This window comes from Melospiza melodia, chromosome Z (genome assembly GCF_035770615.1).
Source record: "Melospiza melodia melodia isolate bMelMel2 chromosome Z, bMelMel2.pri, whole genome shotgun sequence".
Taxonomy (NCBI): domain Eukaryota; kingdom Metazoa; phylum Chordata; class Aves; order Passeriformes; family Passerellidae; genus Melospiza; species Melospiza melodia.
Window position 1 is genome coordinate 30,476,584 of NC_086226.1, and position 27,008 is coordinate 30,503,591.

General features: G+C 38.7%; 1 protein-coding gene across 2 annotated transcripts in view; it reads left to right on the forward strand.

Moving 5' to 3' along the window:
* Positions 1-27,008, forward strand: part of PARP8 (poly(ADP-ribose) polymerase family member 8) — a 119,178-nt gene that overhangs the window by 55,202 nt on the left and 36,968 nt on the right. The window contains exons 4-13 of one of the 2 annotated variants that reach the window (XM_063181135.1): positions 4,690-4,779; positions 6,198-6,268; positions 8,637-8,714; positions 13,290-13,384; positions 16,657-16,717; positions 17,766-17,856; positions 20,696-20,762; positions 22,145-22,270; positions 22,795-22,899; positions 24,432-24,996. In XM_063181135.1, the coding sequence (XP_063037205.1) occupies positions 4,690-4,779; positions 6,198-6,268; positions 8,637-8,714; positions 13,290-13,384; positions 16,657-16,717; positions 17,766-17,856; positions 20,696-20,762; positions 22,145-22,270; positions 22,795-22,899; positions 24,432-24,996 (1,349 nt within the window). The remainder of the gene's footprint in view (positions 1-4,689; positions 4,780-6,197; positions 6,269-8,636; positions 8,715-13,289; positions 13,385-16,656; positions 16,718-17,765; positions 17,857-20,695; positions 20,763-22,144; positions 22,271-22,794; positions 22,900-24,431; positions 24,997-27,008) is intronic. The other variant, XM_063181136.1, reaches the window with a different exon arrangement.

Consider the following 27,008-nt stretch of genomic DNA (forward strand, 5'->3'; position numbering starts at 1 on the left):
GGCTGCTGGTGCTCTCCAGGTTAAGCCTGCAGCTCTGTGCCTTCGGGGTCAGCCCGAGCCAAGCGCTCGTGTGCAGCTCCTTGGTAGGGCTGGCTCACAGAGGGGCTCCCAGCTGCCCAGCACAGCCCCCCTTCAGCGCTTTGAGCTGGGCTGGCAAAGGTTGTTTGTGTACCCACGTGGCCAGTCTCCACGTGGTGTGTTATTCTTAGGAGACAGAAGCAGGTGAGGACAAAAGCAAGCTCTCAGGGAGCCTATTTCCCCGGTTTCCTTCACAAAGACACTGCACAGATACTTCAGGCAGCACAGGCTATCAGAAGCAGAAGAGGGAAGTGGGAATGACAGGTGCTGTGCAAGTAAAGGTTTATGGTAGTACTGTTGGACTGCAGCACATTGTGCACCTGTGATTATTTAACACTGTAAGTATCGTGAATGATATGAAACCCTCTGGCCTTTTTTGATCTTTATCTGTCGCTTTTCTGAAATGTTTCTCAAAGAAGTATTGTTTCTTTTAGAAACTCTAAAAAAGTGTGACTTTGATCTTCTTCACTGATAAGCAGCAGATTATGTCTCATCAAAACACCAGTGTTTGAAGCAGATAGACAAAGAAATCAACAGTGGTGCCAAATAAATGGATTCTGTGAAAGAATGCTAAAACCTCTATTAGATTTATTTTTCTTACCAGTAAAAACTGTGGAGGGGAATATTATTAGTCTGTTCAACATTTAGAAATGGGAGAAACTGAGATTCATAAAATGCGCAGTCATACCAGTGATAAATGGATTTACAGTTTACTGCATTGAGCTGACAATGAACAGAGGGACAAATAGTTGAAAAAAATCTTCACTGTGTGTTATTAACAGTTTCTTTCATTAAATATCACAAAATTTGACCTCTGGGAACTTCTAAGTAAATGGTAAGCTGAACCACTGAAACAGCAACAGTTACTTGCACAGCACATGGGAGCTCATTTCCTGGCCAACTCTTCTGTCTGATAGACCTCAGAATTTCCTTCTGAGTGTTATTTGCAGCATGTCCTGATAGCCAACAAGCTTGAGTGACTTTAGTGTCCCTAAAACCTGATGAATATTCTGTGCCATCACGCCCTGTATTTTAAAGGCAGATAGCAATTGAACATTTCACACTGTAGTTAGTTTGGAGCAGAGAGTAAATCAGTACATGTTTACTGATTAAAATCCAGCCCTTCAGGCCTTTAGAAGAGCTGACTTCATTCACATCTCAAGCTTTTGCAGGATATATGTATGCTTTATGATGATGAGATGTTCAGTGTGTTGGGAGCAATAAGGACTTTCTGCCATTTTGCAGCTTTGATCATAAAAAAAATCATTTTGACTCAGTGAGCCCAATTATTTGTCACCTTTTTTTGTCCTAAATTTCTAACCTAATGTTATTGCTGACTGTGTCTTCCTTCTCTGACATGTGTCTTAAGGAAGGTTTCAGGGATATATCAGGGTGTGATGGTGTCAGGTCTGGGAAGCTCTGTGCTGATGTCCTCAGCTGGAAGGTGTTCTTCAAGTACTGCTGCAAGGTGATAGAGTTCAGAGCAGCATGTGCTCTCAAATTAAATTTCTCACAGGATAAACCTTTACAGATTAAGGTTAAGTCCATTAGTGCATTGCCACAGCAACTTTTATCCTGTGTAGATTAAGACTGTGTAGTACAGAGTGGATCAGATTTGTAAATCCAAGACAAGGCTGCCACAGTTGATCATCTGATAAATTGCTAATGTGTGCAATAAAGATATGAAAGTAGGTGACATTAGGCCATGATGCAATTGATGCAATTCAGCTAAAATGCTACGACCAAAAGTAAATTTGGATACTAAATGAAGAGCCGTGGGTAGTATACATACTCCCACAGCCTGCTTTGCTGTAATGTATGCAGCATCACCACTTTGGTACTGACAACAGTGTGTAGCTGTTGCTGAATTACTTATTGAAGCATCAAAAAGAAGCAGCTGGGTTTTAAATTGTACCTATGGAAACCGTAATGTGACGTGACAACTTTCAATAATGGAAGGTATTTGAATGTTTCATATTTAAGAGTGAAAGCTAAAAATGTGCTCACAAAGGCAGACTGAGGACTTAACGGTAATAGTGTTGGGACAGTAATGTCTGAAAGTTACATATCCATTGCTGGAGTTGTGAAAACATAACTGAAAAGTTTAGAGCCAGGTAATAACAGTTTCAGCAAAGTATCACTGTAACAATTTTCTCATAACATTGACACAACTGGAGAAAATAATCCTTCTAAGGAGCAGTTATAGAATATAACATCCATGAGTAGACTGCAGTCCCACTTGCACGAGTGTATCATGACTCCTGTGGGAACCAGCAGTGCAGCAAGCATTTTGCTAATGAATTTATGTTCAGAATGATTTGTGTTGGCTGACAGAAACTTGTAGAACTGCTATAGTCTTTTATCCCAGTGATTTGTGGGTTACACACCTTTTTAGACATTGCAGCAGAGATGGAGAGAACCAGTTTGGCAGCTCGTAGTTTGCTGCATTCCTCTGCTAGGTCCAGACACTGTGTGAGGGTGAAGTGAAGAGGGTAAGTAGTCCTAGGTGTCAAGTGTTAGAAACAGGTTGTTGAAGAAAGCAAATCAAAGCCATTATCTTAATTTCAAGTCTCATCATATCGATGGAAGGAACAAAAAAACCCAAATAGCTGCTGAAAAGCAAAAGAAAAAAACCAGCTTGGCAGTGAAAGTCATGTTATCCAGCTGCCAAGAAAAAATTACAATGGATGTAAAAATGCAGTTAAAATCTATAAAACCTGTAGCTGAGCAGTCCTTTTCCATATATGTATGTCTGTTCTGTACAGAACATACTCTGTTCCTAGTTTTCTGTACAGCGACAGGCTGTAGCACAATGATTCCCACTTTCCCTTCCATGTATGTGGTGTTAGGTCTTTTTAGAGCCAAATGATGGCCTCAGTTATCTCAGCTCATTAGACTCTAGAGCAGTAACTTACACTCCCAAAACTGGGAAACAGATGTGCTTGTGTGGTATGTGCAAGGTGGACACGGACGTGATGGTGACGAGATGGAGAATGCAAACAGAGTCACGGCCGGGCTTCTTGCAGAGGGCAAGCTGCAGCTGTCCTGTGGCTGTTGCTCACAGCCCCTGCTGCCAATGGACAGAAGTGGGAGAAGGAATGAATGCTGGCACAAGGGACCCTGCTTTGTTCACACGGTGCCATGGCTGTAAAACATGTCCCCGTGGCCAGTGTGTAGCTGAGCAGCCCCAGATGTTTTGCTGCGCCCACAGGAGTGCAGGCCTTGGGCCTCAGTGGTGTAGGCCTCCTGCAGCATGGCCTGCACACCGCCTGTGTGTGTGTGTGGAGCCAGCCCCAGATGCCTCGGATTGCCTCGCTGGACAGCGCAGGCGTGGGAGCAGGCGAAGGTGTGGGGCAGGGTCAGAGCTGGCGGATGTGTGTGAGTGTGGCAGAAAGGCTGTTTTGCAGTGGCAGCCAGGAAAACCCATCTGTGCGTGGGGTGTAGCTGCTGCCCTGCCCGGCCTGGCGCACCGTGCGAGGAATGGCCGCAGCCCCGTGCTCCCTCTTGAGAAAGGTGGCCAAGAGCTGCTGTGATACAAAGGATTATATTATAATGCTTTGCTCCCAGTTAATGTTAACACCTGCAACATTTCACTGGGAGCACTCAAAAGCTTTTGGGCTGCAGCAGTGTGCCTAAAATTGCGTGTGATTTCGTGCATGTTGCTGGTGTGGGACACAAGTGTTTAAAATTATAATACGTAAGTCACTTTATCTGTGATTATCCTAATCGTTGGCCTTTTTGCTCTAGAGCATAGGTTTCAATTCACCCCAGACCATTAGAAAACAAAGTATCATTACTTTTATAATCACTTCAGCAATACATACAAAATTAGCTCCTGCAGACAGTACAGAAGACCCCGCTGCTTCTTGGTGTCTTGGTGTTTGTTAGGAAGCATTAAGTTGGAAAGAGAAAAAAGAAACCAAAAAAAAAAAAAAAAAACCAAAAAAAAAAAAACAAAAAAAAACAAAAACCAAACCCAAAACAGACACATTCCTTGGTCTAATCCCTGCATTTTTAAAGAGAATTTGGTGAAATAGTTATAATATTCATACATACCAATGTTTGGGTTAAGTGGAAGGGATTTCTGTTCTCCCTGAATCAGGGTGAAGAAAGGTTATCCACAGATTTGAAGACACTTCAAATTACCTTTATGAGACTAGGCAAAATGAGGCACAGGTATTTGGCATAATTGGCTGTTAACACCCAGCTCTCAGTGCAGCTTTCACTCTGCTTATTAGATCTAGCTTGAGTTTTGGTGTCAGACATAGCAAAAACCATAGAACAAGTATTAATTTTGGGAAAAGTTGGCCACCCTAAGCCTTATGGGTTGGTTCAGAGCAGAGTTTGGTGTGATTCACAAAAGCCATGACATCACACTCTATGGTTTTGCTTTATAAAGTTTGGGTCTGAATCTCCTGTACTTATAATATTTTTCTTTTTGTTAACAATTTCAAGGGATGAAATCCAAACACACCAGGAAGGTGGTAGTGCTCAGCTTCCCTAAGCATCTGGGGAGTGGTTCCTTGTGACAAAAATCTGGGATAGGAAACATTGGAAGGGGCTGACAAAACACAATGGAACTTCACCATGCAAAGTGTTTTTCTTTTGTAGATAACACTTATGTTTCCAGTTCTGATAACGATGAAGATGTGTTAGTTACAACAGAGCCAATTCCAGTAATTTTCCACCAAATTGCTACAGGTAATCCTATATCTACAGAGTTTTATCAAATTCATAATTTTGGAGGAAAGGAAAGATGTTGTCTGAACGTAGAGAGAGATATGTTGTTAAAGGGTTCAGCTGTACAGTTTGCTATTTTCTCTGGGCTTGTTCTAGTAAGTTGTCCAACATTTTAGAATAGAAGAAATGAAAATATTTCTTCTGGGGATTACTACAATTGTGTGCAGAATGTATTTTTTGCTTTTAATGTCTTGCAGCCTGTGCTAGAGCAATTCCCCTTGAATACAGCTAGAGATGCTGAATACTTTCCAATTATGAGTTTTCATGATCACTTGCTTAAAACTTCACTAAATCTTCACCACTGCAGATGAAACAGTCTGTAACTGCTACTGCCTCTGGTGAATTACTTCAGGAAATGGTTCAGCTGCTTCACTAAATTCCGCTATAGAAAAATTTTTTGTTTTTTCCAAATGATTTTGGGGGCCTTCTCATTATAAATTATTTCCTTATTTTCAAAAAGGTACATGAAAGGGTACATGCCTTGATACATGAAAGGGTATGCTTGTCAGACATACAGACACATTTTTATTGTATTTAATAAAGATTTGTGCACACACTTCTTGGAGGCAGTTTAGATTCTAGCAGACAAATTCTCTGATTATTTCAGGCTGCAGAATAAACTGCAAGAGCACTCTTAATTCTGGCAGGTCTTCAGATAGGAACACTTGACTTTGTATTATTATTATTATTGTTATTATTGTTATTATTGTTATTATTGTTATTATTATTATTATTATTATTATTATTATTATTATTATTATTATTATTATCATCATCATCATCATTTAGGACATTTTTTGCATAACAGAGAATTATTTTTAATTCTACTGTGGGACCAGTATGATCTTCACTCTCTATCTCATTAATACTGATGTAAATCAAGACTAATCTTACTGAAGTTATTGCAGGGGCACAAAAACACAATCTTGCTATTATCATCAGAAATTTGTGATAAATTTTACTTGCAAATATTTCTTTACTTTGAATAGAAATTAAGCCTGTAATTTCCAATACAGTAAAAAGCTATCTTTTATATAGAAGGTTTTGTTTTCCTGAGGGGTTTGATTTCTCATTCTTTTATAAATTATATTAAATTAATGAATGACATTAAATTGTAAATCACGAATTGGGAAAAACAAAAATACTATATGGATCAGCTGAGTTTCTATTCACACTTTAAAAAAGTCTTCTGGGAAGTAGAGGCTTCCTAATTTTAGACTGTTGCATTGTAAACTCTTTGACGCATTTCATATCTGTAACTTTTTGTTCCTTAATTACTCTACTACTGCAACTAAGGATTCCTAGTCTGCATATGCAAAACTATTTTCACTTTTTTTTCCACACATATGTTCCTTGTTTTCCTTTTTTCTTTTTTCAAGAATTAAGAAAAACCAATGATGTCAACTATTGCTTATCCATAAAGTCAAAATTACAGAGAGAGAATGGAGAGGTATGTATTTCTTGTATGTATATTTGAACAGAAATTATTTTAAGGAACAAAAGAAAATAATTGAATATGAATATTTAGCATAGACTTCCTATCAAAATGTGCTTGTTCAATCTGTGCATGTTTACATGTTTTAGAATGTTACCATATTTCTCTGGGTTTCATAAATGGATTAACCAGCGATTCACTTAGTTGGGATAGAGATTCTCCTTCTATCCTAGGAAATATGTTTTTGGTGTTTCATTTTTTTGTCCAACAGTGTTATAGACTCTTTTGGCCCTAAATATACAGCTGTCCTGGAAAGGTGGATAGTGATTCCATTACCTTTTACCCTACTCTGGCACATAAGACCACATCTCAATTACTTCCTCCTGAGTGCTCCTTCAGATATCCCCCAGCAATCCCACCGCAGACTCTAGACCTCTGTAGGACTCTTCTCACCACGAGCAGGGTCTTGAGTGTTAAGTCTTCCAGGCCTGGTGGCATTTGCCCTGTGCCTCTCGCACAGCTCTCTGGCCAGTCTCACTGAGGAAGAAGAGGCACAAAGGGGAAACCCACACTTGGGGCTTGGCCGTGTCATGGCCTCAGAGAAGGCACCCAAGTGCTCCTGCCTCAGGTGAGGGGTTGGGCGTTTCAGGACTTCAGGTGCTTGACCTAAAGTCTTCCCTTGGTAAGGGTGGGTGCTGAGTTTCTTGGCCTGGAAATGGGAGGTGAGCATGCCTGGGTGCTATGTGTATCGGGTTTTTTAGTAAATGAAATGTCATTTGACGTGAAAAGCTGCACTGAAAATACCTTGCTGCTTCTGCCTCATCGTTGTATTCGTTGTATGCTCTGTGAACATAAGAAAAACAAGTGTGGGAAGAATTTACCCATTTCCTTAAAAGCCTGAAATATAGTTAGCTTCTGTGGGACTGAGTTTAAGCTTCTATTTTGTTTCTAGTTGAATGAGGGTACTTAAATGTGAAAGTACTGAGAAAAACACATTTATAAAAGAATCTCTTAACACTGATGATTTCTGTTGGCTAGACAGTTCAAGGTTTGGTTAGGATATGATGGGCTTGTCACTATTCTAATGTGAGAGTTCTGTGTGGAATTTTTGTTCAGTTGATTTCTGTTTTGAAACATACTTCCCTCTGAAGTAATTTTGGTATAAAACAAAGAAGACTTAAAGTTTTTTTGTCTATTTTCAGTGAAGTAGAAGCAGAAATTATTTTTCATGTCTTGACAGAAATTGCCATGAGATTGGGTGAATACACCTTTGCACTGTATGTATACATACAGTGAATAGAGCAGGAATTTAGAGGCAGAGATAGTAAATGGGATTACAATATCTGACCACAGAAATTGGTGATAAGTGTGTATATCTACTGACGTTTATGGATGTGGAATTTAAGGGTAGCTTCTGCTTTTTTGATTCATATTTCTGATTTCTATTCCATTATGGCGTGTCTGTGTAGAACATGAGTAAGAAAAAAGGGGTTGAATGCATTATGTTCAGGTTGAAGTGAAGAATGATGATTTTACTAGGTGTTCTTTGGGGGCTACTAGTCACCATAAGGCCTAGAAATAACACGTGCATTGTGGGAAACAAGAATTACTCTCTCAAGCAATTTTATAGTTATAAGTAAAGGTTCTAGTGGTGGGAAACAGAATATAACATTTTATCTCATGCTGAGTTGCAGTCAGTACCAGGATCAGTTCAGCTTACTTGATATTATTCACACAGCAGCCTATTTGGAGCAGGCTTTACTTACGTAAGCATAGGACTCTCTAATCCTTACTTTTCACTGTTTCAGAGAAGAGCTACTCAGAAAATTAAGTTTGAAACTTTCCCTGCACCAGGATGGAACTTCTGTTAAAAATAATAATTACGCAGCAGAGTGTCAGGTTTTCACAGAAGGAACCATAAGATATTCCATGTTTGGACTTGTTTCCTGAAACTAGTAGGGTTTAATTATGAGAATAAAGTAAAATAAAGTTGTAGTAGTTGCTGACACACCAAAAGATCTATGTTCAGAACCAGCCTTGATGAGAAAGTTAGGCTTTGTTTAGCAAAAGCACAGAGTGAAGTATCCCCACAAAGTCTGCTGAATTATCCAGTTCTTTAAATGCTGTGTTTCTAACCACAGAAGTATTATTTCTCCAACATATATTCAAGGTGTTTTTATGTACCCTGTATTAGGTGCTTTTTTCATGTGATATTTCGTTATTCTTAAAATGGGTCCTCTGGAAAAATTATACTAAAAGATCTCTTAAGAAAGGATGCTGTGGGCTTATTCATAAAAGCATAATTCCTGTAGTTACATTTAGATCTGTACATGCAAAGTCAACATATTGTTTCTATCATTGTTAACTTTCCTTTTCCATTAAGGAGTCACGACACAGCAGCACAGTTGAAGAAGACTCTGAAGGAGATAATGACTCTGAGGAATTTTATTATGGAGGACAGGTAATGCAGGAAATTTTTTACACAAGTTCCAGGAAAGTAATATTTGAGAGTTCTTATGCTCATTCCATTACAAATTTATGATATTTATTTTCTTATGTTTTTTTCAGTGTTGAGTAGAGCGGCATGTGTATGTATGTACAAAACATAGCATTTTATGGCATAAATATTGAATGTGTTCAAAGTTATAATTGCAACATTTTCAAAATAAAATTACTTGCTTTTGCAAAGCTATAAAAATGGAAAAAGCAAATACCCTCAGAAAGCTTGAAAGTAGAAGCTACTTGCTTACTTCCAGGAAGCAGATAACTGACTCTGTAACCGCTTTCACCCCATTATTAATACAAATGGGAAGTCAGACTGGATCCAGATCCGTTTCCTTTCTGGAGAATGGCCATTTTTTAAAGTAAAGAGCGCTGCATTTTTATGGTGAAAATCGTTATTACAAAACAATTTAGGTCTAGGCAATAGTCCATTCTTTTTCTGAGCTCTAGAGTAAAATTCACCTTGAAAAATGCTGCATATTTTAGATGATTGCACTGCTCTGTGTCTTTCCTTCTTATTCCCTCAGCAGAATTAGTTCTTACATTCTCTTGTGTATTGGGCAATAAAATCTTTTCATGCCTTTTTCTTTTGCAGTGTGCTTTGCACTGCTAATCTCTTTATTCAGATTTCTCTTGTTTTTTAGCCTCAATGTTGCCCCAAGGAGTCATTCCTCGCTGATGTTTATTAGAACTGTTTATTTCAATGAGCGCTTTAGTGAATTACAGTCGCTGTGGGTGAAGGTTGTCCCTTACCTCAGCCTTGAGGCTGAAGCCATCCGTGCCCTGGGTGCAGAGCCAAGGCTGCAGGATCACGGCAGCCGTGCCAGCGGGGTGGGTCGGTGCAGAGAGCGTGGGATGCTGATGGGCAGGACATCGCTGAGCCTCCTCTCCTGCAGAGCCAACAGTGCGCTGGGGCTAGCACACAAAATTCATGTTGAGGTGCTGTACAGTTCAAAAAAACTAAACCAACAAAGCTCCACAAACAAACCAAACAAACAAACAAACAAACAAACAAACGCCATGCCCCCGAAAAGCTATTAAAAGTTATATTGAAGCTTGAACTGAAACGATTTATTTTCATTGTTTGAAATAGCCAACATGGGGAATTGACTCATGTTCGCTTTAGAAATGACTGCAGGAATTGCCTCCCTTCAGCTGCTGACTCCTACAGCCCCATGCTGGGGAGTGCTGGGGAGGACCATACACATAATTCACTGCAAAGAGAGATGTTTTATACTAATCTGCCTGAGAGGAAAAAGCTTCTGATCTTGTCCTGTAGTGATGAGTTGTGTGTACTTGCTTCATTTTTCAACTCTGAAGGAAGGGCAGTAACCTCAAGATGAAGGAAAAGGCAGAAAACAGCTGGGAGTGCTTATTTCTTGAACCAGGGCTGATGCATTTGGTGAAGGATGCCTGGCAGCGCCCAGATGGATTAATAAATATTAGCACTGCCTGTGAGATACGAACACAGACAGCAGTAAAGCATTTTGCAAGGCATAAAAGACCTGTGTAATAGACAAGACTGGTTAGAATTTAAGTGCCTGATATTAAAATGGAAACTAGATTATATTGCATTGTCTTCACTAGCAGGTAATACATTTAATGGAAGGAATGGCAAAAAAGAAAAGCAGGTCTGCAATAAAAATAAAATATCAGTTGATTATTGCTGTTTTGAATATAAAATATCCATAAACAAAATACAGTGAACAAGAAAATAAAAAAGGCCTCACAGAAAGTGTATTTAAAAAGAGGAAAAAAAGACATGTCTAATTTAAAATTTCATGGTCAAAAAGATAAAAGTCTAATGAAGACATTTGGAGTTAAAAAATAACACTGAGGACTCAGAAAATAAATAGGAAATCAGGTAATGAGCAAAGTTCCTTGAAAGACAAAAAAGAACAGTCCTTTTTCAAGCAGAGGGATTGTAGGAGTTATCAAGTGAGCACCAGGTGTATTGGGTAGACAAAAGATTTGACCATATACGTGGGGAGCAGACAAGACAGGCTCCTTCCTTTGAGAGAAGTGCCCACACAGAGAGAGGGGGCAGAAATACTGACTGTAACAAATAGAAGGGAGAGATGCCAGTGTAATTGTGTGCAGTACAGTTGGGAAGGATGGAGATCAGGATAATTCTCAGCATTTCTAAGTGGCTGCAGCTGGAAAGGCAGGAGAGCTGCTGCGGATGGAACAAGGCCCATGGAAGATGGCGTGTGGCATTTGATGGGCAGTAAAGAAGATGCAACCTTTTGCTTGTAAATTAAATGTTTGTATCCACTTCCTAAGCACCTGCTTGTAATCCTCCCTAAGGATTTAGTGGATAAATACTTTAAAGTAGCTAAGTGGTTCAATAGTCTAAGGCCTATTGATTTTCAATGGGATTTAGGTTTGTAAATCGCTTAATCTCCTTCTAAAAAGCAACCTTTTGTAAAATAATCTGAATAAGGTCTTAGATAAAAAACAGAGACTTTCTGAACATAGACCTTTCAGTCACAGCAGTTACCAGATTTTTTTAGCTTTTATATTCACTTTTTCTGCAACTCTGCTAATTCTTTCTTTGAATCACTATCTTCTACGTTTGCAAAAAAGAACAGGACATGAAAACAGAAATACTACTGCCTTTGGCTCTCTCCCTGTGTGTCTGTTGTGCTTTTGCTACAAGACATACTTGAAAATGCAGAAATACAAAACCCTGACAGCCTCCTCTGTGTACATCAATATGTCTGTGGCACTAGTTCAGGGGTGGGAGGTACCATACTGTGGTCTTAAAATTTGCCAGAACAGTGTTTTATTTCCTTTTTGAGTTCATAGCCTCTTGCCATGAGAAAATAGATTAGAAAAACATTATTTTAAGCAGTGTGGTGTTCTGCATAATGTTACTTTGGTATTTTACTGTTATTGAAACATAAGACTGATTTAAAAATCTGGTTTAGGACCGACAAAGGTGGCAAGTGCACCACTGCTACGATTTGTGAAATGATTGCTGTGCTTTCTTTGGAAGCAGGACAGCAATTATTTACGCATCTTTAAAGAATTCTTCTTTGAGTAATGAGCATGGAAAAAGGATTGGTTTCCCCCTACCTAAAGTGAAAAAAAATTGCAATAACAATTTTCTTCCCGTGCTCTTCTACTTGGAAAATTGTTCTGACATGCCTGCCCAAACCAAAGAAGGATACTTTTTTATAATCTTCTGGTTATGGATAACATTTATATCTCTGACAAATACATGTCCGTTCCATACTGATGAATTTTGTGCCTTATACTTAAAGAATTCTAGGTCTAAGTCTAATCAAATTGCTCTCTGCTGATTTTCAAATATAAAAAGGTGATCATCTGATTATTATTTGAATACTACTGACATTTAATTAAATTGAAAAGCACATCCCTAAGTATCAGAGCTGGGAGTGTCATAGAACTGGTTTCCTATAGATTTGGGTGTACAAATGGAAGAAATAGTACTGCATGTGGGTGTGGCTCTGCAATCGCAAGAATTCCCTGCAGGATTCCTATGTAAGTTTATATATATAGTGTGTGGGTCTAAAGGGATAAATTGCATTCTGCTGCTTTGCTTTCTGAATTTGTCAACGCTACAGACCAAATCCTACGCTCATTTCTGAATCTGTTCAAATCTAGGGAGTTCATTGACTTCTATGGAATTACTGTCATCCTAATTGTTCTAAAGACATAGATTTAAGTTCACACAATCAGGATCATTTTGCTTGAGAAGAAGGTAATAATAGACAGATGATGAATAGATTGTTACATGCCCAAAGAGGTATATTGGACCTTGTAGAAGGTAGAAGGATATTAATTATTTTGACTAAATACAGTCCAACCAAACTATTTCACAAGTTTTGCTTTTTGTTATAAGCACAAAGATGACTTTCTCCATTTTTCATGTAGAGTTTGAAAAAAAAAAGGGAGGGGTTGGTGTTTAGATGTATAGTTCTTTATACCTTCTCTGGTGTAATACGTAACATGAGAAAGTGTTCTTTTTTACTTTTTTCATCTGATATTATTGCACTGGTGGGCAGAATGTAGCCAGTGAGTAACCTAAAAATGTAATTTAGATGCTGAGGTGGGGGTATAGAAAATAGTTTCATGCATCTCATGTGCTCAAGCCATTCTGTATATAGTATATTTGAGAGTGTGACAACAAAGCAAGAGTGAGCAAACCTTTGTGCTGTAGTGGTTGGACTAGGATGACAAGACTGGGGACATCTGGTCCTTACCCTACTTAACATTTTTAAAATACACAAGAACAAACCCTGGGACAAAATAGGACAGATGGATGAGTCCTTTGCAGCTTCTTTTCCCACCAACAGGAAGACAACCCTCAAAACACTTCAAGGCAAAGGTGCCTGCTTTGAAAATCTTACTGCTTTAGCAGATGAGGTGGCCTCAGGGCTTCCACTCGTCTTTCTAAGTGTGGCATTAAAGAATCTTAATGCAGTGTATTTTACAGATAGTAAATAGTCTAAATCAGTTGCCAGAAATGAAATACAGAACTCCCAATATATTTTTCTTTCCCCAATAGGTTAGCTATGATGGAGAACTTCACAAGCACCCACAGCTGGAGGCTGATTTAACAGCAGTGAGAGAGATCTATGGACCTAATGCAGTATCTCTCAGGTATGGCACTGGCCTTTCTGTATTGTGGAACCTTGAATGTTTTGGACTTTGAGTTCTCTATGGACCTTCCCTGACTGCCAAAGCACAAGTCTTTTCTGATCATCTCTGCATGTTGTGTGACAAAGGAGGAAGCACCGCAAACCAGCATCAGTGCTGGGGTTTTGGGGGTTCTTTTGTTGTTCAGCATGGTTGCAAGTAGCTGTGCTGAGAACAGCCCTGTTCTAAAACATCATTGTCTTTTGCAGTTCTAGTCAGGCAGCTGTGTTTTGTTGTAAATTACTATTCAACATTTCTCTAAACCCTTGTTAAACTCTTCTTCTGTCATATTCTGTATTTTGACCTGGAGGTGAACAAGAGGAAGGGTAAGAGATTTAATAAATACTTTCCCTAGGGAACAACTGAAGGAATTGGATTTATCTAGTCTAGAAGAAAAAGAGAGAGAGAGAAGACACAATAACAGTTTTTCTTCTTCAAAAAAGCTGTTTGCAGGTAGAATGAGTGATCAAATACTCTGTATTGTCATCATGAGAGAGATAGTAAGAAGCTAGGATTTGATCAGAGATTAGGGAAATTTTCAGATTGTGGGGATCTAAAGTACCCTACACAGGGTAGCAGTAGAACCGTGGTCAGATGTGAATTGCTAAGAGTAATTACACGCTGATTCTGTTGGGCACATATGAATATGCACGATTCTGCCATAGTGCATGTCACATATGTATTTTAATAAGGATCAGGTAGTTTATAACTTCATTTCCATAAATGTAATCTTAATAATTCCATGAAAACAATAGGTAGGTAGGATGTAACAGACTTGTCCTGTATTGCAAGGAAAATACTGAAGCTATCATACAAACCAAGTAAGAAGAAGAGAGACCATACCTACAGCTGTGGTGTACTATACCTTTTGAAATTAAATGGAAATTTATCACACATCAAGAACCTGAGGAATAGAAATCTGAATAGCTGTATATAGGTTTAGGAAATGGATAAATGTGTATTTGCTAAACTGATAACTATGAAATTCCTTCAAGTTCCTAAAATGGAAACATTATGTGTAACCTTTCGAAAACTTAAATGCATATATTTTATTGAATCAGCTGTTTCACTGGAAACACTGTGGTCCCCCTGGGCTCACTCTAGTAGAAACTGGTACCTGTGGCTGCTTTTGGCATGTGTAAAACTTTAATGCTTTATCCACTCTATTGCAGCTGAAAATATTTACAAATTCTTGGAAATACACCCCACAGCTTTAAGTGTTCCTTTTCATCCTCCTTGTGCAGCTCCACTTCTCTAAGAAGAGACAAGTTTGTCTGACAAGGGTATTGACTGAGAGTGGATGTTTCCTAGACAGTGGACCCTCCTTTCAGTAATCTTTTGCTGTCACAGAGTCAGTTTTACATGCAAAAGCGAAGTTTCTGTATTTGCACACTTTTCACCACTGCCCTTAGAAATCTGGCCACAAAAGCCCTGAGAAAGTGATCCGTGCAGCTGATCTCTTTACATTGCTTTTTCATTTATGAGCAGAGGACCTCTGGGAGCTTCAAACTCAAGATGTGTTGATGAAGCTATTGTAGAAAGCAGATCATAAGATGCAGGTGTTCGAATAAAACATGATTTCCTCCTCATGTCAGCTTGGGAAACTAAAACTAGTATCATGTGTCTAAGATGGTAGTGGGGTGAGGGCAAAGAGATTTCAAGTGAATATGGAAATGTCACAGTTAAAACTAATTTTTATCTTATTCATTCTTCACTAATCTTTCTATTCCATTAGTTTAACCATTCCTCAGTTTTGTTTATAAAATTTTTCTTGTTTACAGCCTTTTGAATCTCAGTTTTGTGAGTAACACCAGCCTGCATTCATAAAAAATTACTTAATATACCATAACAATGTTTGGATCTTATGGAAAGTGAACAAAAATGATGCCACTGATGGGTAGGGTAGTGGCTAAGCCATTTAGTAGGCTTCCCTGGTGAGCTTCCCTGGAGAGCTTTCCTGTTTCAATGCCAGGTTTTCAGTGAGCTGTAGGTCACCTCTGGGTGAGGTGACGCTGGAGCAGCCAGCCCTGAAGGTGGCTGGGAAGTCTCCTGTAATACAGGAGGTCCTGTTCTGCTGTTCACCTGCCCTGTGTGTGCAATGTGTGGGCAGACCTGATCCAGAGAGTGATCTTGGGTTTTCCCTGACCAGAGAGAACGATTGGGTTACTGAATTTTGGTGGAAGGGGCTCCCTTCATCAAACTGTGCAAGAGCTCAAGCGATTTCTAGTGCAAACAGCCCTACCACAGCCGAGAGGTCACTTTGGTAGGAAACAGTTGCATTTTACTGTTTCAAAACTGCCTTATTGACTGATTTATGCACAACTGCTGCTGCTCTGCACTTAGTCAAGTTGAATAAATAAGCATGAAAGTCGCTGTGACAAGAAGCAGAGAAATGGAGTTTTAAAGTTAAAAACATCCTAGTGTCTGGAAGCTAATCTGCGAAAATTTGAGAGATAGTACTTTTACAACATTGCCCACTTAAGTAATGTAAATGAAAAGGAAAACAGATTTTTGTTTAAGTGCATGAATAAGTATTTTCTAGCTCTGTTTTTCAGAAGTCTTCAAGTACGTTGGGGAAGGGCTGTCAGAGTGAGTCAGAAAATAAGAGACAGAAAAGTTGCAGTTTAAATGTAAGATTGCAAATGGCAATGAAATACCTGTTAAATCTGAATCTTGCAATACTACACATAACAGATAAAAAAGGTAACTATTGCCTGGAGCACATTACAGGGCAGTCTTTATTTTTGACAAACAAATGCTTGAATGTATGAAGCAATCCCCCGGGTGTATCATGCCATCCTTTAGGCTATGTTGTATTTGTCTACAGTGATTTATCTGAAGCCTGTTCTTAGGTTACTGGCTGTTAACCCGAAATAGTTTTGAAAATTAACAAGGGTTTTCTTGGGTCATAAATGGGAGTAGCATGTGACTATTAGTTTTTCTTTGTTTATCTGCACAATAAGTGAGACAGAAATACATAACAGCAATAGAGAGATATTTTGGAGGAATCAGTGGAAAAGCAAGCCTGTTTAAGCAAGATCCTCTGAAAAAAGCTTTTAAGTGCAGGAGATGGTCACCCACTGGGAATATTGATCCAATCTATGTAAATGTGTATTTTATAACTATTCTGATTTTACAGATAAGATAATCCTTTATAAAATCTTCCATGTTGTAAGTACTCCTGGATTGAGGAGTATCTTAAAGAGCTCTAATGTAATGTAATTATTTCCTTTCAGGGAATATGGAGCCATTGATGATGTAGATATTGATCTACATATTGATGTTAGCTTCCTTGATGTAAGTAATCTGATCACAGAAATACATAATGAACATTAATACCCATTTAATTTCGCTACACATCACACTCTCTAGACAACCACTGATACTGTCCCTTTTTTTGGGAGACTTGATCTTCACAAGTGGGTGTCACATTATTGATTGATACACGGCAGAAAGGTTTTCTTCCCTTTTATGACCACATTGTTAAAATGCTGTGTTAGGCTTTTATTTGCCATGTGTGTATTTCCTTCCAAACATCTTTTGTGAATGGTAAATGTTTTAATAAATATGAATGAAACACCATTATTTTTATGTTAACCTAGGCATGAGTAAGGAGGAAGCACTTCTTACACTCCTGAAGGGAGGAGGACTCTATCAGGAGTGCTCCTGTACAGTGATTAGAGCGAGGGTTGACTGGCAAAGGGACAGTAGTGCTGTTTCTTGGCTGGCAACGTGGCTTCTCTAGCTGTTGTGCTGTCATTCAGCTTCACACCTTCTCACCTCATCTGTGCAGCAACTTGCTGGCCTCTGTATAAAGAACAAAAATGAGAACTTTTAAGGTCATCGTTAGCTTCTGCACAGATATGTCTTATTTGCAGGCCCACACAGCACATAAGACAGTTACTGAGCCTTACTAAATTTTTAAGAAAATTTGATCATAACTTGAATTATTTAGACCAGTTTTAAGGAGCTAAAGTTTCCTTAGCCCTTAGTTATGGGGCTAGTTTCTGTTCTGGTTTTTTTGGCTCCTTTGCTTCTCAGCTTTGAAGCAGTACCTGTTGGTAGATGGGAGTGTCTCTGCCTGTATGTGCAGTGTTGTGTATAAACTTCTGCTTGGTTTAAATGAGCTCAGCCAAGAACTGGAGTAGTCTGACTCTGCTCTTCGGGGGGTGTTGATGTGCCATAATTTGTCCTGAGTCTGATGTGTTAGGTTGGAGTAGATGCTAAACAACTGGATGAATGGATGGATGGTGTTTATTTAGCAACCCTAAGGCAGACTGACAAAAAGCAGTGGTTCCTCACAATGGCTAATGATGTCTGTTGTTTTCTTTTTGTCTTACACTAGGAGGAGATTGCTGTGGCCTGGGATGTAATTCGCACAGAGCCTATAATAGTGCGACTGCACTGCTCACTTACACAGTACCTAAATGGTCCAGGTTGGTCCATTTTGTGTTATTCTTGTGCCTTTGTGGTCAGAGCCATGGGGCAGACACTTACTCATTACCACCAGATCTTTGACCCTGCTTGTGCTCGCTTCTACTGCTGAGAGGAGTCCTATTGATTTGAAATTAGGCTTATGTGTATTTGCGTGGCTGGGCCCTTGCTAGTGACACAGGCATCTAATTTAAAGTTTCATAGGTTGATTTTGGAAACTTGTTTTCCTGATATCCTTTGAGATGCAACTGCTTCCCCTAGGAACCAGGGTTAAGCAGTAAAGATTGAGAGTTTCTAATACGTGATTTCCTCAATTTTGAAATAAAACATCATCTGCACCGATGAGATATGACTGGTAATGAAGACATACACAGACCTGTGCAGCACATTAACGTGCCCTTCTTCATGCAGCTTTAAAGAGTCAGGCCATGGTAATTGCCCTTTCAGCTTCTGGTTTCTACATAAATATGTGAACTCTGGAAATCTTCAGATTTGAAAGAATTTTTAAGTGAGTAAAGTTTCCTCTTTAGAGAAAAATGGTCAAGCTCATGAAGAATCAACTGGTTTTGAAGATTTGGAAGCATTCATATATGAGAGTGAGCTCCAGATATTTTTTTACAGTGCAAGTCAGACTCAGTTTGGATAATAACTTGCCCGCCCTCGGAGACTTGCAGTGCAGGCTGTTAGTTCATGCTTTTATCTGTGGGAGAATTCTGCCTCTGGAAAATGAATAGATATTTCCAGTCCTGTTTAGCAAAATCCGTCCCGATGAGCTTTTTCTATAGGATATGTTGTCCAAAAATTCTAACTATAAGCTATATTCTGTTCATTCAAATAAGCATTTCATTATACCAATCTTTTTTTTCCCCTTGACTGTGGTCTTTTTGTCTGTGGTTTATTACTTCAATCATTTTTGTTAATATAGAGATCTTAAAGTATGCATTTGCGATAGCAGGAAGCAGTGTTAGTGTTCAGAACATTCCTATCAAAATGTAATTTAAAAAATAAAGACGTACAGCAAATATGAGAAGGTGAAGTGTATAGAGCAGCGTGCAGTGAGAAATGAGGAGTAACAAGAATATCTGTTCTGCATCACTGACAAGGTTAAGGTGGCAAGCGTAGTTCCCAGTGCTGCAGCTGGCTGCTTGTGGGAGTGCCGGAGTTCTGAGAAAGGCAGGAGCAGGGCCACAGGCAAGAGCTTTGCTGACGTTGGCTTTATGAGCTCAGCTGCTGTTGCAGCCATGTCTCTTTATTTACTAGCAAAGCACAGTGAGATCCACCGTCTTTTGTGTTAATTATGTGAATTCCTCTTCTGTTTTCTTGAGAATACAGAGCCAGAATTTTGTGCTGTATCTGTTTCTGCTGTACAAGGTTCTATTGATTGAGAAACTGGAACACAGTACATTGCAAGGCACACTGGGGGATATGAGCACCACCCTGTAGCTGTGTAATGCACTGATTTTAGGTGGCTCTTCTAGTTAATAGCTTGTCTTAGCAGTGTCTGCGTGGGCAGCTTGTCCCTCATGCCTTAGAAACCTGTCTTAGAGAGGATGAATCAGCCAGTGGAGGTATTGGCATGTCTCATCTGATTGTGGAGTCTAGACAAAAATTTTGGTCTAGATGTCAGATTTTAAGATTGTTGATTGTAGGTGTAATAATATTTAAAGTATTCCCCATCCCCCCAGCCTCCTGTAGAGTGTCTGAAATTTGACAATCCAGAGATATTGCTATACTTAATGAAATCATTCATCCCTTTTGAAAAAAATCATTGGTTTGTTTTTAAAAGATGAGTTTATGTTTGATGTTATTTGTATAATAACATTAGAGGAGAGGAACTACTGACATTTGAACTAAGTTAAATTGCATGGCAAACTTAGATATATTGTATTTTATTATCAAATTTAATCTATTAAAGCAAAACTAAAGTGCAACTTGGATATTCTGAATAAAATTCTGCTGAATGGTCAGAATAATACCAAAATATTGATTTTCCATTTCTAAAAAAAATTTGAACAAACTCCAAATTTTTGTTTTAATTTCTTTTTTATTTTACCTTTGTCATTATCACCTTATGCGATACAAAGTATGCAGTTTGTTTGTGCTTGTAATATGCTTTGGTTGTTGTCCTGCCTTGAGGCCCTGTGGCTCTCAACAAGTACTGGCTTCCATCTGCCACTTCTATCTAGCAAATGTTATTGAAGGATTTTAGTAATGCCACTAGTTAATTGCCATCCTTTACCCTGAACGTTTGCCATTTCTGACATGAATATGGATATACCAGTGTTAAGACAGGCCTTGAGGACATTTCAGGATAATCCTTAGCCACTGGAATTCACAGATCAGGCACTTGTATGATGGTTTTTGATCTTTATTAAAACACCCTCAAAAACAAAAGCCAGATACAAATGAATTCAGTTTCAGTCTGGACTTTCTTTGTAGCCACAGGAATTCTGCTGCGTATAGACTACTTACTTGGGAAAAAAGTTTAAAATATTGGGTGAGATGAACTGCCGGTCCATATAGATTTAATCTGATGCTGCTGGCCACTTGCATAGTGTATATGTATAAAACGACATATTTTTGTAAATAAAATGAGCGGGAAGAGATACATTTGGGAGAATTCCATGTGTAAAATTGTAAATTATATTGGCTGAGGTTTCAAAAAGGACCATTCCTTTCTTAATATGCTTAGATGACATGTCCACCCTTGCCATTGCTTCAGTTTAATTGTCTGTAGTCAAGCTCCCCAAAGAAGAGGGTCCTTAAATAAGAGTTAGGTGGTCACCAGTTTGTCATTACTGCTGTAAGTTCATGTATCAACGAAATATCCTTTTTCCCTAGTGCCAACTGTGGATGTATTTCAGATTTCTACTAAGGAAAGATTTGGGCTGGGACATCAGCTGAAAAAGTAAGTCTAGAAAAGTACAAATCCATGTTTATAGGCAAATATTGCACTCTTTTAGTTACTGGAGCATGTCAAGTAGAATAAAATTCATATTGTCAGGTTTGTTTTTGGATTAAAGTATCTTGAAGTTGTTTATCTTTAAATAAAAGTCAATATTTGCCATACTGAGTTTGGATTTGACAGCTGTTGATGAGAACCTGATTTGTGTTACTTGCCAGGGTTTTCTGTCACTTTGGTACCTTTTAGGAGGTAAGCTATAAAAGGTATAAAGACCATATCTGGGAATGTTCAGTTTCATGTTTCTGCTTAGATGGTGAAACCTCTGGAACAGGAGTCTTTTTGAGCCCCATGCATACCCTGAGGGGGCTATGCTTTCATGGTTGCCTCTAGGATATACCACAGAAATTAGGCCATCCCTGTTTTGAGGACAAGGTGGCAGGATAGTCCAAAAACCTGGCAGTTTCATGTGGTCATAGTACAACTCTTTTTAATACAATTTTGCTGCGTCATCTCTTTGCATATGCTTTTATACATGTGATAAATTTTTAAGTATATAGGCTTTAGTATCTCACCATTACAACGTTAAGAAGCCCCTGAGGGGGGAAAAAATCCTGTTTAGTGTTTTAAGAAATTCAGTGCAGCATTTTCATATTCTTACAAATGAAGCAAGTTATTAAAATCTCTATGGTACATGACTTTAAAGAAAAAAAAAAAAAGAAATGCTTCCTCAAAATGTTCTCTTAAAATGTTTTGCTGTTTACCCTGTCTGTGATTTTTACACCAGGTAATTACTAAAGGTTCCCATGTGACATTTTCAAGAACATAGCTGCACAGTTCACAACTGAGCAGGAGTAAAAATTCCTGTGAGCCCAGTGGTCCCTCATGGCTCTGGCAATGGGATATTTCTTTTTTTCACCAAATTCAGCCTTGACTTTTATCACCATTAAGACCCCCACTGCCAGATTAGTCAGAGAACAAGGTTCTGCTTAGCCATGCAGATACAGTAGCCTGTGGTCATGTGAGAGGTAGAACCCTGTAGCTGGATTTGATGCCCTTGACTCAGTTTGTCTCTAGACCTCCATGACAGGAATAGTCTGCATAAATTTTGCAGTTGCAGTGGCTTTTTACACAGACTGTATTCTCATTAGGAGTCCCATATTAAATTAGTTCTATGTGGAAAAATAATGCTTTTTGAGGATCTGGGGCACCCAATCACTAGTCTAACTAACACTGTTAGTGTTCTGCCACATAGATGAAGGAAAATTCCAGCTGTAGAGTGAGAGCACTGCATTGTCACCTGCGTGGTGACCACTGAGACCATAGTGTTAAAATGAGTATGTCCTGGCTGGGATAAGAAAACCTTTCTTTTCTATCTTAATTTGCAGAATCATGCAGACATTTGTTACACAACAGTGGAAGAACAGTAAAGAAAAATCTAACTGTACGCACAATAAGAAGGTGTCTGACAAAAAGGTGAAATCCCCTCTGCACATCTTTTCTACATTGCGCAGGTAATAGCAAGAAAAATGGGCTGTTATTACCATAAACTGTTCAAAATCCACAGCAGACTTCACAAGGTGAAATCTTGACTTTTCTCCACAGAGAAGTTCTCTATTTATATCTTACCTCATGGGTTTCCTGTCCTTGCATTGCATCACATCAGGAGTGAACTAGGTACTGTTGCAGCTTCTAAGATTATTAGAAGCCAGAGCATTTCAGTGCCCTGCTGTCTGAAACAGCCATGTTACAACTGGAACTGGAAATAAGTAATTTTATTTTAACTCGTGCTGGAATTTTTATTTTTATCTTTACTTGAATAGCAAGAATAAAAATACAAGTCATACATATGTATAGCATATGTTATGTATATTTTAAAAACTTTGTTTTTCCAGCTCTTCTTTATACAGCAATTTGTATATTTAGTTTTTTTTTAAACTGGAATGATCATAATTGAAAGAATGATTTTTAAAGATGCTGAGCACCCTCCCCTCTCCAGTATTTGACTACATTAATGTTTTCCACTTCTGAAATGCAGGCACAGAATTTCAAAGAGAAAAGGCATTACAAAGCGTAAGAAAGAGTTTATGAATAGTTTGAATGAATTTGAATTTAATACGATTTCTGCCAGTTGCTCATACTCGTAAGTATATGTAGAATCAGGCTCTGATTTTACCTCTTTCAGGGTTGTGACTATTTACTCTAGTATGTTTTCCTGATTGTGGAGGGTTGACAGATCACCCCTTCAATTCAGTTACTGAATTTGAATCGAATGCTTCCTTGAATATTCCTTCTTTTTGACGAATTTTACTGTTCTGAATTCAGAGTATGAAAAACAGATAGAATAGAGCAATTGCTCAGATTGAAAAAGGAGGGAATGCCCAAAGTGACAAAACATTGTTTATACAAAGGTAGAGGAGGAAAGTGTTTTGAGTAGAAGTCTTTTCCATTCCCTACCAACCAACACACTGCTGCCAAGCACAGGCTGTAGCTTGGGGCTTGTTTTTATTCAGAATACAAAATCAGCTCATTCTTTTTCCTCTTGGTTTGGGAGCTTAAGTCTAGAGACTTCAGACTTGGCTCAGCCCAAGCGCAGGGGTCCTCTCTGTCCCATCTGAGTGGGCCAGCTTTACAGTGAATCAGCAGCCGCCACCTGCATCCTCCACTGTCAACACTTGCTAACAGGGTGGGGAAATGTGCCAGCCTCTCCCCTTGGGTTTTGACTTCTCTATTTGATGCAAAAAAAACCCACCAAAACCCCCCACCCAAAAAAAACATAACCAAAAACCCACCCAGCAAAAGAAACAAACAACAACAACAAAAAAACCAAACAAAACAAACAACAACAACAAAAAAACCAAAACAAAGAAAAAACCTCCTAAGATTGGTGTTGCTTATAAAACATAGGAAAATGATTCAGCATACCTGTTACAGGTTCTTTGCAAGGACAGGGGAATATTAACCTCACAGAAATGTGACAGTTTGTGTGAATGTTGTTTCATTAAAACCTTTTGTTCTTTACTTCCTGCATTTGTAATTTAGGTCTCTCACATTCTCATTTCTGGTGGTACAGGTGTAGAATTTGTCTATAACCAGAAAGAAGGGTAAATTTGTCTTTCACAAAGTGCCCAGATTATTAGGATGGTTTTAAAATAATATACTTTTCATCTGAATTAAGTTTAATGTCTCCAAGTTTCACTGGTACTTCATTGTATCTTCCATTGAATCTGAACATAGAATTTCTTATGCTGCTTCCAGAATGCAATAACTTTCATGGGATCATGCTGTGATCATTACATAGAAAATACAGATTTTGATAAGGAAAATCTGTTATAAGAGGTGGATTTCATTTTGAAGATAATTTCCTGAATAATTGGTTTGTTTTGAGACACAGAAGACCTTACAAAAAGCTGTAAGGTCACAGATCTAACTTCTACTTGAATAGTTGATTGTCTTTTTGATTGATGAGCTCATGTGTAAATAGGAGTAAGTTGTTTGTTTTGATATTGGAAGATGTTTTATATACATTTTTTTATTAAAAGTCTGGGTTGCATTTATCACTAGTGAAAAACAGAAACCCAGGTGACACTTAGAAGTCTTTACATTTGTGTGATCTTGCTTGATTTGCCCAGGATTTTGATTATTCTCCAACTTTTCCATGTTCTTTATGCTAAGGTCGCCAAGTTATCCTCCACCTGGCTGTGGTAAAAATAAATCAAAACTGAAGTCAGAACAGGACGGCATCTCCAAGACCCACAAACTACTGAGAAGGACTTGCTCTAGCACAGTGAAGGCGGAGGATGTGTGTGCCACAAAATCCCACCGAACCTTTGGCCGCTCCTTGTCGAGTGACCCGAGGGCTGAACAGACAATGGCTCTCAGATCGCACAAACTGCTGAGCCGTGCTTGCTCTGCAGCTGTCAAGCAGGAGGAGTGCATCTCTTTAAAGCCCCATAAGGTGTTAAATAGGTCGTGCTCTGGGGATCCTCGATGTGAGCACAACAGCACCTTGAAGCCCCACAAACTTTTAAGCAGATCCTACTCCAGTAACCTTAGAATGGAAGAATTGGATGGGTTGAAGAACCACAAGTTGCTCAGCAAGACTTACTCCAATGCCCCTAAATCATCCAAAATGGAGCCTTTCAAGGAGTCCACCATGGCAGAGAGCAGGAGGCTCTCTCTTACCTCAGGGCTTATTGGTATCTTAACACCATCCTCATCATCACCTTCACAAGCTGCTGTGCGTAATATTTTTTTTTGTATTTTGCTCATTTTCCTCCTATTATTTTCCAAGTGTGCTATTATGCTTTTTGTGTGAAGGCATTAATACTTTGGATATATGATAGTGACTATATTAGATATACTTGGAGACAAGAGCAATGAAGTCAGCTTTTTAAGGAGGATTCAGACAGCTGTGCATACACGTATACTTAAGTTACAAAATCAGAATCTGCTGGGGTCAGGACAGAGATTTTATGTGTCATGTTGAAATGCAGCTCAACGCACAGCTGTTGGCCATGGGAAAAATTCAGTCACCCACTTCTTCCCTGCATACTTCCTGCAAGAAGAAGGGAGAGTGTGCACTGCTGTGCTGCAGAATTATGCTGGTTGCAGATCAGAGGACTTTTATCATTTCCCTGCTTGTTTCATGAGGGAAACAACTGTCCATTAGATGGTTTGAGTGCCACGTCACCTCTCCTTCTAGTCTTTGCATCTGCCATCATCATCACCATCACCATCATACTGGAACGAGCTCAGCCATGGTTCCACTCACCTCTTGCACATTTGTGATTTGTGAAGGGTTAAACTTAAACCTTCAAATGTGCTGGGGGACATTGGAGGCCACGCAAGGAACTGGGCCCATGCTCGTCCTCTTCTTTTCCTCAGAGACGTGATCAATTGGGAAAACAAAGGGCAGCATATACTCTTGCATTTAAGAAAGACCTTTCAAAATCGATTATTCTACCTATACCTCTTCAAAGATGGCTTTTTACTTTAGAAGGAAGAGTGGGTTTGTTTGCAGTCTTTCAAGGCAACAGCCTGTTTTTTGTGTTTGATGTGGGGAGAAGTGTTTAGAAAATAGTTCTCTCTACTCCTTTTGCCTGGTGGTACCTTGGAAGCTGATTCTTCCTTCAGATGCCATACATACATTTAAAATAGGGCATTCTAAATAATGAAATTACATTGAATGTGCTATATTTCACGGTAATTTAGTTTAGTAAGCTTTAAGCTGTACTCTTCAGATCTAAAGTCAGGGATACACTTTCATAAGATCATTTATATGTATGCTGTGTGTGGTTGATTTATGTGATGTGCACAGCAAAATTAATTTAAGATGAGCCATCAGACTTTATTCTTGTTGCAGTTTAGAGATGCAGTTTTTTTCTGATTCAGCAGAGAATGTATTACCGTAACAAGACTTTTCTCTCCTGACATTAATAGGAAAAGTCCCTTTGGTTTTTTAAGATAATGAAAAGCTGACCAGGTTTCATTACTGATGTTATCACCTGATAAAGAAAAAAGGCAAGCCCTGTTTGGCAGCCTATAAAAACTACCCATAATTTATTGCTTCAATGCACTTACTTTGAGGGGAGATCATCACATACATGGTCAGATGTAGTTTGACTTTAGTGGAAGGGCATCAAGAGTCTTATTTCACATTTTATATGCAGGCATCAGATATATGGGTCATCTAGGTGCCTAGCTGCAATTTGAAGTCAGTTGAATGTAGGAGTGATGAATTAAGATACTGAGTTCCCTTCAATTCTCAGCTAAAATGTGAGTCTCATATATGAATACAAGGAGGATTGTTTCCCAGAAGAAAAATGAAAAAGCAGTTAAGCAATTAAACAGTAGAAAAATGAAAGGAAATAACCCTATTTAAAAAAACCTGCCAAAACACTGTAAGTGGAGCTGATGTAACTCTGTTCAAAACAATGTTTGATTGAAATAGGTGTCATTTATAGATAGATGCCTCCACAATAGATGCCTCCCTTCTGGAGGGAAGTCTGAACCTTACTGACTCTTGTTAACAGAATAACAGAAGTTACTTCTAATTTATGTTGTTGTGTGCTGAAAGAAAAATGATTTGAGTAGTATCTGAGCATAAAGATCTGTTAGTGCAGTGTTGCAGAAGTGAGACCTTAGCACATACAAAATAAAAACATTTTCAGCCTTACTGAGAGTTACAGAAGTCTTTCAAGCCTTAACATACAGCCCATGTTTGGATAGGCAATACACAATGAAAACGCA